Source organism: Phytophthora parasitica (genome assembly GCF_000247585.1).
Source record: "Phytophthora parasitica INRA-310 unplaced genomic scaffold supercont2.11, whole genome shotgun sequence".
NCBI classification, from domain to species: domain Eukaryota; phylum Oomycota; class Peronosporomycetes; order Peronosporales; family Peronosporaceae; genus Phytophthora; species Phytophthora nicotianae.
The window spans coordinates 340,447-351,086 of NW_008648997.1; the positions used below are offsets into that span (position 1 = coordinate 340,447).

General features: G+C 46.3%; 4 protein-coding genes across 4 annotated transcripts; 1 reads left to right on the forward strand and 3 right to left on the reverse strand.

Annotated features, from left to right (window-relative positions):
- Nucleotides 1–554: 554 nt before the first annotated feature.
- PPTG_07107 (hypothetical protein) lies at nucleotides 555–1,008 on the reverse strand (the record flags this gene model as incomplete). The annotated part of the gene is made up of 3 exons (XM_008901272.1): nucleotides 555–728; nucleotides 792–869; nucleotides 931–1,008. 3 exons carry the CDS (start codon nucleotides 1,006–1,008, stop codon nucleotides 555–557), a joined length of 330 nt encoding a protein of 109 aa, XP_008899520.1.
- A 371-nt stretch (nucleotides 1,009–1,379) lies between these two features.
- PPTG_22023 (hypothetical protein) lies at nucleotides 1,380–3,271 on the forward strand (the record flags this gene model as incomplete). The annotated part of the gene is made up of 2 exons (XM_008901630.1): nucleotides 1,380–1,876; nucleotides 1,951–3,271. 2 exons carry the CDS (start codon nucleotides 1,380–1,382, stop codon nucleotides 2,696–2,698), a joined length of 1,245 nt encoding a protein of 414 aa, XP_008899878.1. The 3' UTR covers nucleotides 2,699–3,271.
- A 2,477-nt stretch (nucleotides 3,272–5,748) lies between these two features.
- Nucleotides 5,749–6,593, reverse strand: PPTG_22024 (hypothetical protein; the record flags this gene model as incomplete). Its single annotated transcript, XM_008901631.1, has 2 exons — nucleotides 5,749–6,136; nucleotides 6,175–6,593. 2 exons carry the CDS (start codon nucleotides 6,591–6,593, stop codon nucleotides 5,881–5,883), a joined length of 675 nt encoding a protein of 224 aa, XP_008899879.1. The 3' UTR covers nucleotides 5,749–5,880.
- Nucleotides 6,594–6,782: 189 nt separating this feature from the next.
- PPTG_22025 (hypothetical protein) lies at nucleotides 6,783–9,806 on the reverse strand (the record flags this gene model as incomplete). The annotated part of the gene is made up of 6 exons (XM_008901632.1): nucleotides 6,783–7,821; nucleotides 7,880–8,001; nucleotides 8,066–8,326; nucleotides 8,395–8,559; nucleotides 8,623–8,994; nucleotides 9,363–9,806. 6 exons carry the CDS (start codon nucleotides 9,804–9,806, stop codon nucleotides 6,783–6,785), a joined length of 2,403 nt encoding a protein of 800 aa, XP_008899880.1.
- Nucleotides 9,807–10,640: the final 834 nt, after the last annotated feature.

Consider the following 10,640-nt stretch of genomic DNA (forward strand, 5'->3'; position numbering starts at 1 on the left):
TTATGTATAGTCCTCTTTCAGCAACAAATTTTGTTAACAGATTTTCCATCTTTACATTAATGTCGTACGAATGTCGACCGAGGTTACGCTTACGCAGTACCGTAGAATTAATCCGTTGAGGGCTGTCTATTACCTCATTCTGAGGTATTCCCAGTATAATACCTCTATAGACACTCGATAGAATCCTACAGCAATTATTATTAGCGCCGCCTCAAAAGTGCATCAATACGAATGTTACTCACCCCAACATCAACGCATTGCAGCTGATAATCGAACGTAAGCTCTTAACATCACGAATCGCAAATAATCCACACCGCTCTTGCCCACGTACATTCCACTTCTCTAATTGGCAATTTGGGTCGCAGCTATGGTTCACAAACCGCATATATCCATCGATTCGTGTGGCATCAATAACTTCATCAGCGCTTACCTGAAGCATGTACACATGTTTCATCTTTTGATAATCCTAAACATTAAAGTCAATTGACCATTTTGCACAGCAACAGATAGCTTCAAAACCCGCACCTCACAGCGCATCATGGCTTCACTATTGCTCAGCACTTCACCAACATACTCCCCCACGAATTGTCCAACTTTGACGTGATCACGCCGAGGCCTTTACGGCCACAGTCAATTACGCCTGTCACAAGTGCCGAACCAATTTGTAATTGCCGATTCGAGCATCGTTTTCCACATGGACAGCAATCCGCTCCACATTCATACCGCATCTGCCATACCTCTCGTCAGTAATATCAAAATATAATTTGCCATACAATTCCTACACCACGTACCGCGCGGTTGATGCAGTCAGTACCACATCCATACTTTGTGTCCTCATTAATTTTACAGTTGCAAACCGAGATCTCCCCCTGATACGTGAACACAAACTGTTACCAACGGAGTCAAAACTGTCAACATAATGTCGCTTACCTTCGGACATACAATCCACTTGCCCCCAACAGCAACGTTTTCCGCTACAATGCGCACTGACTTGAACGCTCCCTCCATGTGCGCTATCAAAACACCAATACTGTTAGCAACCCATTGTCTAAATCACCGCGTCATTATTGGATTCAACAACGACGCCACCTCTCTCACATGCGCGTTCATATTGAAGAATTCATCTTTAACGCACCGCAACTCCCTCCCACATGTAACATGGAGCTTATTATCATAACTGGGGTCCGGACCGGGACCGGCACATCTCATATGATAACAGGAATTATTACGACACAACAGGGTAGATAAATAGTTATCATGATCTCAGGTCTTAACGGTTCTGATTGGTTGAATTTAGTTCTAAATTTGAGGGCGTCGAGCAGGTACGTCGAGCAGGTAGTTTGAATTTGTAGAAGGAAACTTTTGAAGAACCAGTTACCATGACGGAAGAGGCACGGATGTCTGTGGAGTTGAAGGAGTCTGTACAACGAACGTATGATAAAGCAGTGAAGTCAAGACCTGAAAATACTCAGCGTGCTTACGGGAAGCGTCAACAGGAGTTCATGCAGTGGTGTACTGCGAAAGGAAGTGCTTTCAACGAATTCACGCGGTTCACGGTGACTGGAGAAAAGTTGCATCTCTTTTTGGAAGAGTGCGTCATCGGAAGAGCAAAACGTCACCGTGGATCACAAAATCAAGACAGAAGAGAAGTCACAGTTGGGCGTTCGACAGTGAATAGCTACGTCGCCGCGATGGTTGACCTGTGGAAACAGCAAGCTAGGGCTAAAATCAACAGCCATCCTTCTCCAAGAGACGATGCTGTTACCGCGTTGCTCAAGCTAACTCAGTCCGAAGAAGATAATTATAAGAGGAAGAATTACGAAGATCGCGGTGCTGACACTCTTTTAGCTACACTGCAACAGAACAAATTCAACAAGTTGCTAGCTACTTCTGGGATACAAAAGGTGATTCTGGGACTAGTTTGCGGAACCTGTTGGCTTTTCTTCTAAGTCACTACGCACTAATGAGGGGAGAATCAGTTAGAATGCTGGAGCTGGCCGATCTGCACTCTATTCCGTTGGAGAACGAAGGCTACAATCCCTGTCGAGCTTTGGTAATGGTAATGGGTCAAGGCAAAACCAACCAAGTTGGTCGTGTTGAAGTGGGTGCGTGTATGCGTCACAAAAACGTGCGTTTATGCGGTCATGGTATGCTGGCAATTTACCTGTTTTGGCGCTGGCATGTTGATGGAGAAAATTTTCCAGATTTTACGTCCTCCTCTTGTTGGTATGATTTAAAGCCACTCAAGACAGGCAAGGATCCTACTAAACCAATGTCTTACAAAGTACACCACGACGCTATTTCTTCGGCTTTAAAGTATGCTGGCATCCGTAGTAAAGCAAAAACCCACGTCGGTCGCGGTTCTGGATCTCGGATGGCCGATCTGGGTGGAGCAAGTGAGTCGCAGATTCGACGCTTGGGTCGTTGGAATAATCAATCGATGGAGAAGTACTACCTAACATCGCTCCCTCGTGAAGCGATGCGCACACTAGCCGGATTTGACTCTAGCCGTGGAAGTTATTTTGTTGCGCGAGCCTCCGCAGAACCCCCACAGTGTTTACTAAGGCAGATCTTTCCGCAACTTGAGATGTGGCAACAAGCTCTCGCTGATGGAAACGCGGAGCAGTCTATTGCTGCTGGTGGCATTTTAGATCTCCTTCAGTATTTACGTACAGTGATCCTGCAGTGTTCACCATGACTTAAAGTCATATCTCGAGCAAATCAAGGCTACTTTACGTGTTGTCGAGGGTACAGTTTGTGGAATCAAGCAGATCATTGAACCATTACAAAGCGGTTCCGCCTTACTGCAAGTCAAACTGGTACTGGGTTCACCGATTGTAGCGACTAATAGATGTACGGAGACACTTTTGCAGCCTGTACCACGCACAGACACAGACACAGATACAACCACATCAGTCACTCCAGTTGCCCCTCAATACAAGATGCGCAGAGGCTTTGAAAGTGTATCCGAGCTATGGTCTTAGTGGACTGTTGGAGTGGATGGATGCACGCCTGTACGAGAGCTTGAGCAAAAATACGGTACTAAATGGTGTGATGCGGATGAACGGCGATTCTTCAATCGCAGACGAAAAATTCTTGGTCTTGTTCAAACAATGGTAGAAGAACTTCTTAAAAATCACAACCGCGCGGAAAGCGTAGCAAGTGAAATGGCTGTCCAAGCTATAGATGACTATCGAAGAGGCAAGAGCAAGTCTCGTTGTTCTTCCCCTTATTCATCCAACCAACAATCGCACTCTCAATGATTTCCATATCATCATTTCTCTTACACTTTAACTGACGTGATCCTCATGAGGTACGATCTGGTCATTGCTCAGGAAGGCAAACTTTTGGTCGGCATCAGGAGCGTGAGAAACAGCGAACCAAAGCCAATCGCTTCAGGAGTGAAACTCAGCGCCAAAGTCGAGAACATGTAGAGAGCGAGCGTGAACAGCATGGATCTGGTGCTTCTTCAGAGCGTCCAAATTATCCAGATACACATTGCCATCGTTTTATCCTTTTGCGCAGGGTTCGAACTGCGATCCCCGGAGCCTCTGGTCCGGTACGCAGTTTGAGATTTCCTACTTCAGACCTTAAATTCTTGAAATTGTGGTGTTGTAATGGGGACACGAGATGTACATGTACCGACACATTTATGCACAGTTCAACTTCTACTCAGATCATCTGAGCCATTGACATGTATTTTTAGTTCATTATACACAATAGCATCATAGAACTCGACGACATCACGCTTGTGATGATACGTAATAGCGACTCTCTTGAACTGCTTTGGTGGGTTTCCGTTGTCCTTCGTCCGTGTCCTCCCTATTTGCTGCCCCGGAGTCCGCTTTCGAGGTCTGGAACCGCGCGGAGTGCGCGTCATGGCGCGGTGATGAGGGGCGGTCCTTTGTAGCACATCGCATAGTTTTTACACTGAAGTAGGAGATCTAACCAGTGATGGCAATAGAAAATTCTTTCCATAAAAGGTTCAAACATTTTTTGATTTCAAATTTTTTCAACGAACGTTTGAACATTAAAACGAAGCAAAACCCTTTCTAATCGAATAGAAATGCGTTGGAGCAACTACAGCAGCAACGCTAATAGTAGCCTCGTTCAGGTTGAAGCTTAGATGCGTTTGCGAATCACTTTCCCACTCTTGCTTTAAGAATGGACAATTGGACCTCTAGGAAGCAAGCGCAGATGGAGGATGCACAGGTGATGCTCCGGACGCGGGGTCCCTGTCGACGCTGTCTTTGTTGATCCGAAAGTGCCCAACGAATTACTTGGCCGGAGGTTTGCCGCTTGCTTCTGTCCTCCTGAACGACGTACTTTGGTTTACTAAATAGAGGCCTTTTTTGTCATTTTGGGGATATACTTTCATCAAGTAGCACGTTTTTCGTACTTAGTAATACGGCATTTCGAACGTTTTTGAAAAAAGTTTGAAATCCAATTGAAGTTCGTTTAAACGTTCGTATTGCCATCCCTGATCTAACCTCCTGAGCTGGCGGATCTAAGCGAATTGATTGGCTAAAGCTCGGTCTGAATTAGTAAATCTCTCTGAAGTAGGAGATCTCAAATACGGTACCCAATGGCTAATTCGAATATGATCCAAGGTTGATACAATTCCCATTTGAATACCGATTTGGGAGTCACCCAAAATAACAATCCAGGTTTGAGAAAGGCAGGTAGGTATCTATGCCGAATCTCAAGAGGTCTGTGTACAACTGTCGTCTTCACTCATATCACCGAGTGAAGCGTGAATCAGGATTCCGACTAACACAGCACACTTGCATCTATTTACTGGCACCACATGTGCGAACCTTGCGGTCGCGCAGGCATTACAGGTCCGGCCTTTCCGGATTAGATGGGATGGTGGTTTCCATCACCATCGCATGGAAAGTTGTCAGAACGTGAGTGGATACACAAATGTGTTGTCAGCTTATTACAAGAACATCACTGGTCTATTGCTTGGACTGGTTTGCGTGCTGCCTAGACAGTACTTCTCATGTAGCCAGCAATATCTTGTGAGTGATCAATTATGTTACCACACTGATATTGTGATGAATAGTCTCTATCCATACGTTCGCTTTCGTTACGCTTACATAATAGATTTTCCGATTGCACACAACCATGTCAAAGGCTTGCTACTAAATACAATTAATGTATGTCCACAGTTTGTCTCTATCGTCCACGGTTTAGATACATAAGACATTTCTCCTCTCATGATAGCCATATGACGGCCATGTGGTGATCGGTGCAAATCAAAAATTTGAACACAAACGAAGTTTGCTGTCACGACGATGAACGCAGAGTGTTTGTCGCTCCTTCACGCGATTTTCGCTAAGTCTTTCGGCAATTGCCTAGACTTGTCCACATTCTCAGACGGTGTCGGTGAGACTTGGTGTAGATTGGTGAAGTATGAACGCACGTGTATATTGAATTGTCCTAGCGAAGATAACCATTAGGCTTGTTTATTTTCGTGGAAATGCTGGCATATGTAGCGATACCGAAAGAACTTCATTGCAGCACGAACATTGTCGTCCACACCTACCGGGCGATCGCCTCCGCGGATACAAGCTTCCAACAACAACAGCACCAAAACACCGCAGTTGTACGAGTCAAGTTGCTGCTCCCATAAGAACTGACGGAAACTAAATCGCTTTCGACTCCGTGTCGAAGGCAGCAATGGAACAATCTCGTCTCGCAGAAACGTTTTGATTGCTTCGAAGCGGTCATTTGACTGCTTCGGATCGTAAATTAGAACCTGGTTCTCGGTCAGCCCAACTAGCACCCCACACCAATGCTCCGCCCCATAACAAATTGGAGCAAACAAAAATGGTCACTCTCCGCTGTTGCAGTATCGGCCGCCTCTTTCACTCTCCTTCACACGTCCAAGGCTGATATCTCCTCCGTGCTGTAAACAGGCAGGCGAAAGATATTGGCTGGTATAGTAAAAATAGAGCCCACATCGCGATTCCGAGCCAGCATACTGGAGACCATAAAGTCGATGCACCTTTCCTCCACGCACGACGTGTGGTACAGTGAGGTGATCCAAAACTTTTCATCCAGGACATTCAGGGCCCTTAAGTGCGAGGCCACTTCATCCAGATGCATCAGACCTTCGCCCAGTATGTCTCTCCTGTAGTCCACTGACATAAATCGCAGGTGTTCACCCACTTTATAGCGGCCTCAATCACCTCGAAGTTGGTGATTGCTTCGTGCCATCTACGCATGGCATTCAACGTCTTCACCTCGTAAATTATAGTTCCATACTTAACAGTTAGTCCATGCTGGGGCATCGGGGTACCGTGATCACTTTTCCAGCCGTTTTGAAAAATCGCTATTTCCGTTTTGCAAGATTTCAGGATGGCTGTGGGAAGAACTGTCGTGAGCTGGTGTGGTGGGGTTCCGGGTTTAAGACGTTTTTCGTAGACTCCAATTTGTGCCTTCTTAGGACAGTCCAAAATTGTAAGAGCTCGGAGTTTTGAGGCGTATTCCTTGTACTTTACACCGCATTGAGCAGCGGTCACTAATGTCTCTAGAGAAGCCAAGTTACCCGCCGCTATGGGTTCCACTCGTCGAACAGTCTCCTGCATAGCTTGACGGTCAGCTGCTTTCCTTTTAGCCTGTGTAATCCTTGGTCGACCGGATTTCTTTGTAGTTCCTGGTATCTTCCAGTTCGGTGGTGGGACGAATGAAGACGTTTGTCTGTTCCCTTCGTATTCTCAAGTGAATGTACGGAAGCCTGTTCAGAAACGTCCACAGTCTGGGACTGGGGTACTTGTTTAGACTCGGTCGCAGTTAGACTTGAACATCTGCTCAGGTTTATCCTCGCGGTTCTCGAAATCTTCTTCAGTTAAGTCAAGACAACCCGAATCCATGTCGTTTACAAGAGCTTTCACTGCTCGACCTTGTGGTGACAGCTCGCTGTCCACAGTCTGAGTTAAGTCCACAGTTTCACCAGTTCGAGACTCATGACCAGTCTCGGTATTGTTTGCAATTCGTTTCTCTCTCTGACAGCTCTCGGTATCATTCTCTAGCTCGCTAGTACCAACGGCTCTACACGAGGCTTCCGAAGACAAGCTCCCTCGCGCTTGCTCCACAACTGGACAGGTGCCCGATTTCACTACCGTCAAAAACTTCAACAGCGCGGAAGTCAGAGCATCGTGCTCTGAGATATTCCATTCACAACCAACCTCAGCAATCGATTTGTCTAGAGTGAACAGTTCTCGGAATTTGTCGTTTTCCGATTTAGGGATCCCGGGTCGTCGCTCCTTCATCACTCTCGTTTCGAACTGGTTTTCCACGTCATCAACACCGCGCAAGCTCTTTTGTAGTAGGCGATAGCTTTTCACTAGCCACCGATGATGAACCATACTCTCCACAAGCAACTGGACACACCCTTCTTGCTTACGATAATAAATCATATGTCGACACGCTAGTAGACGCGTAACGTAAAACATGCAGGAGTACGACCAATTCCCCACATTCACCATATACTTATCAGGCACGTCTGCAGAGTCGCCAGACACATACTGCATCATCACATACGGACCAACCGGGTAGCAATGGTATTTCGTATCCGGTCGGACAGCAAACTCGCACTGTTGGCTCACGTACTCAAGAGCATGACATGAAACCAAGAGTGACATTCCGTTGAGGTCCTCATTCAAGCCTGCATTAACGGAAACGTCAACCCTGTTCATTTTGTTCGACCATTTTCGTTCCTTTACCGTCTGCCAGAAAAGGATCGAGACAACGCAGTCGTCAAGAATGGTTGATCGATCCACTAGAGTTCTAAGTTTTCCCCAACCGGACTCGAGCCTGTAACACAAAGTAGATTAGCAACATATCGATAACTCCGGTTCTCGTGCACACACACCTATTGTTAGTGCGGTTACCCAGGTGCGGCGCGTTTCCACGACTGAATGCTGTCCACATCTCCTTGCACGAGGTCCAGTTCGCGTCGAAGTAGTCGAACCAAAGCTGCCGCTTCACGTCGCTCTTTATGACAATCTTTATCGCAGCGATGTATTTATCATAGGAGGCATCCGTTGGGCGCACTGACAAGTAGACGTATCAGCCGCTTCATCTCGCTCTTCGTCCAGGCGTCCATATTATACTTCACCTTCTCTTGCAAATATTTTACGACATGAAAGTGGCACAACAATATCCGGGCATGCGGAAATTCCTCCTCCAGGGCACCGATCTCTGTAAAGTCTTTATCGATGATAATGACGGCAATATCATCGTGAGTCGCACACCCTTCCTTGAATTGCTGACACGCTACACGCAGCGTCTCCTTCCTTTCGTTTTCGAAAAGACAATGCTGTATAAAAGACGTGCACAGTCTGAGTTTCTTTAACAGTCTAGGAACGAAAGCAATTTTGAACATACCTGTACGTGCTGCCCTTTGCCGAGCGCATCGTGGCTCATGAAGCTGAATAATTTGTAGTGAGACACATTAGTACCATGCGTTGCGTCGATCATAAGAACCTCAGGAAAGTTGGCGAACATTGATCGCATATGGCGAGTTTGGATCGAGATACACTCGGCCACTGCCTTAACACCCAAATCACGGTTAGATACCCATTAGCATATTTCGTAGTATCCACAGAGCTCAACCTCGTCATTAGTATCCAAACGGGACAGATTTTCTTTGACGTCAGAAAAGTCCGATAGTATGTGCTCGATCCGCTTCTCCATCGTTGGGTAGTTGTAGCTCTCTTTTTTCAGACGTTGTACAAAGTTGTGCTCGTCCTTCATAGTCGGTTCTACGGTAGAGTTCTCCATAATGTACTCTAAAATTCTTTTTCGGTTCGCCCCACAGCGATGCAGCACACGAACTGTTGACAAAACATCTTCGTCGGAAACTTGGCGGGCCTCATGGTACGTTTGATACACGTCTGGTCCGACGTCGTGGTTGTGTTCTGCAATCTGCTTAGTACCGTATACCTCCCATGTCGTGCTGGTAGTCTGCCGCACGCAAGCATTGATCTGTAAAACCATTACAACATTTCCATCAACTACAACAATAGGAAGCCGTTAGCAGCAGAAGCATTTCAGCTGTGCTTTACAGCCGATAGCTCTGGAGCGTTGATAGGGCCTCGTCCCTTTTAGTTTACGATCCGTTCTCGCCCTTGGACTTCCGGCATGCGTGCACTGGTAAGTCTTGTTGTAGAACTTCAGAAACGAAGGGATTTTGGGAATACCGGACTGCTGATTGTCAATCTTTTTGTTTCTAGTGTACCATGGAGTAGCCGACCTGATAGAATACACCTCCGCACAACAGCACATTCTTAGTTTTGTCCACATTCTCAGACTGTGATCATACCCTAGATTGGGTCACACTCCCGTTCACATACCTGGAATGTGCGAGACGTATACGCTTTCAAGTAACTCTCTAGGGCTTTGCAGCTTTCGAATACGTGGAAATCTAACGCAGAAACCGTCACATGAACGTCGCGGGCATTGATAACATCAGATCCAGCACTTTCGTCTCCCGATTCTTCGGTCTCCCTTGGCCGAGTTCTAGTCCTCCCGTCCTCTTCGCTGCGGTTCGACTCTGCAGATGACCTGGTAGACTCCGCAGAAGAGCTACTGGACACTGAGCGTTGCCTGCGTCGTTTCTTTCGATACTTGCGTTGAGTTTTTTTTTTTGCTGTCTCTGCGCTTCGTTTTGCTTTGCCGGTGTCTCTTGGGTGCTTCGACGGAGATTGCCTGTGTTTCCTACGTGTACGGAAGTCGATCACGTCCGAGTCCACGCTACTCAAGCTACCTCCGGAGCTGGGATTGTCTCGGAAATCCATGGCGGCCGGTGGGGGGGGGAGGGGATTCTCGTCTGGAATCCAGTGGCGGTTTTTTGCTCTGCCCCCTGGCCTTCCTCATACTGTGGCCACAGCGTTTAAAGTATACCGTTTCAAATCAGACTCGGGCGATTTGGCTGGCTGTGACATCAAAACGACAGCATGTATGTGCTCTGTAAAGTTTGTTTCAAAGCTAAAGGAAGTTTAAAATCACGTGAAAGGAAAGTTTGTTTCACACAAATTCATGATAGAAATACCATCAATACCTATGATAGATTAGCTACCTTGGTCTTCTATAAAATGGAAAGTTGCTTGAAAACTCATAAGATTCTATACCGGCTGAAATTGCATCTGTGATTCCCCAACCAATTATAAATTTCACTAACGGACAAGAAAAACAAACACTTGTTGCTTCAGCCAGTTGGATCGAGTTGTATATTAAAGAAACTGCTCCTGTTTCACAGCCGTGGCCCACGGCACGGCCCGTGGGTTATGTGCCATCAAAGGAACTTCTGATCTTCGAAGAGTATGGGAAGAATGTTGTCAGAGGTACTTCGGGCAAAGCACGACTTATTGTGTGATATGAAAGCTGTCTTATATACACAGACAATACAAGTGTTGTGGTCCGGGCACACAAACAAATAATGAATTACTTGTATGTGTTTAAGCATGACCAACAAACCATCGGTCTTGTTGAAAACTATTAAATGCACATGGTCCCCACATGTCAGTACATGTATTTAAAGTGATTTCGGTGTCGGGTGTGCAAACTTAATTTAGATGTAGTCGATGCTTTTGTACTCGACCAAACTGGTCGCTCACATCTCTTTGCTCGAA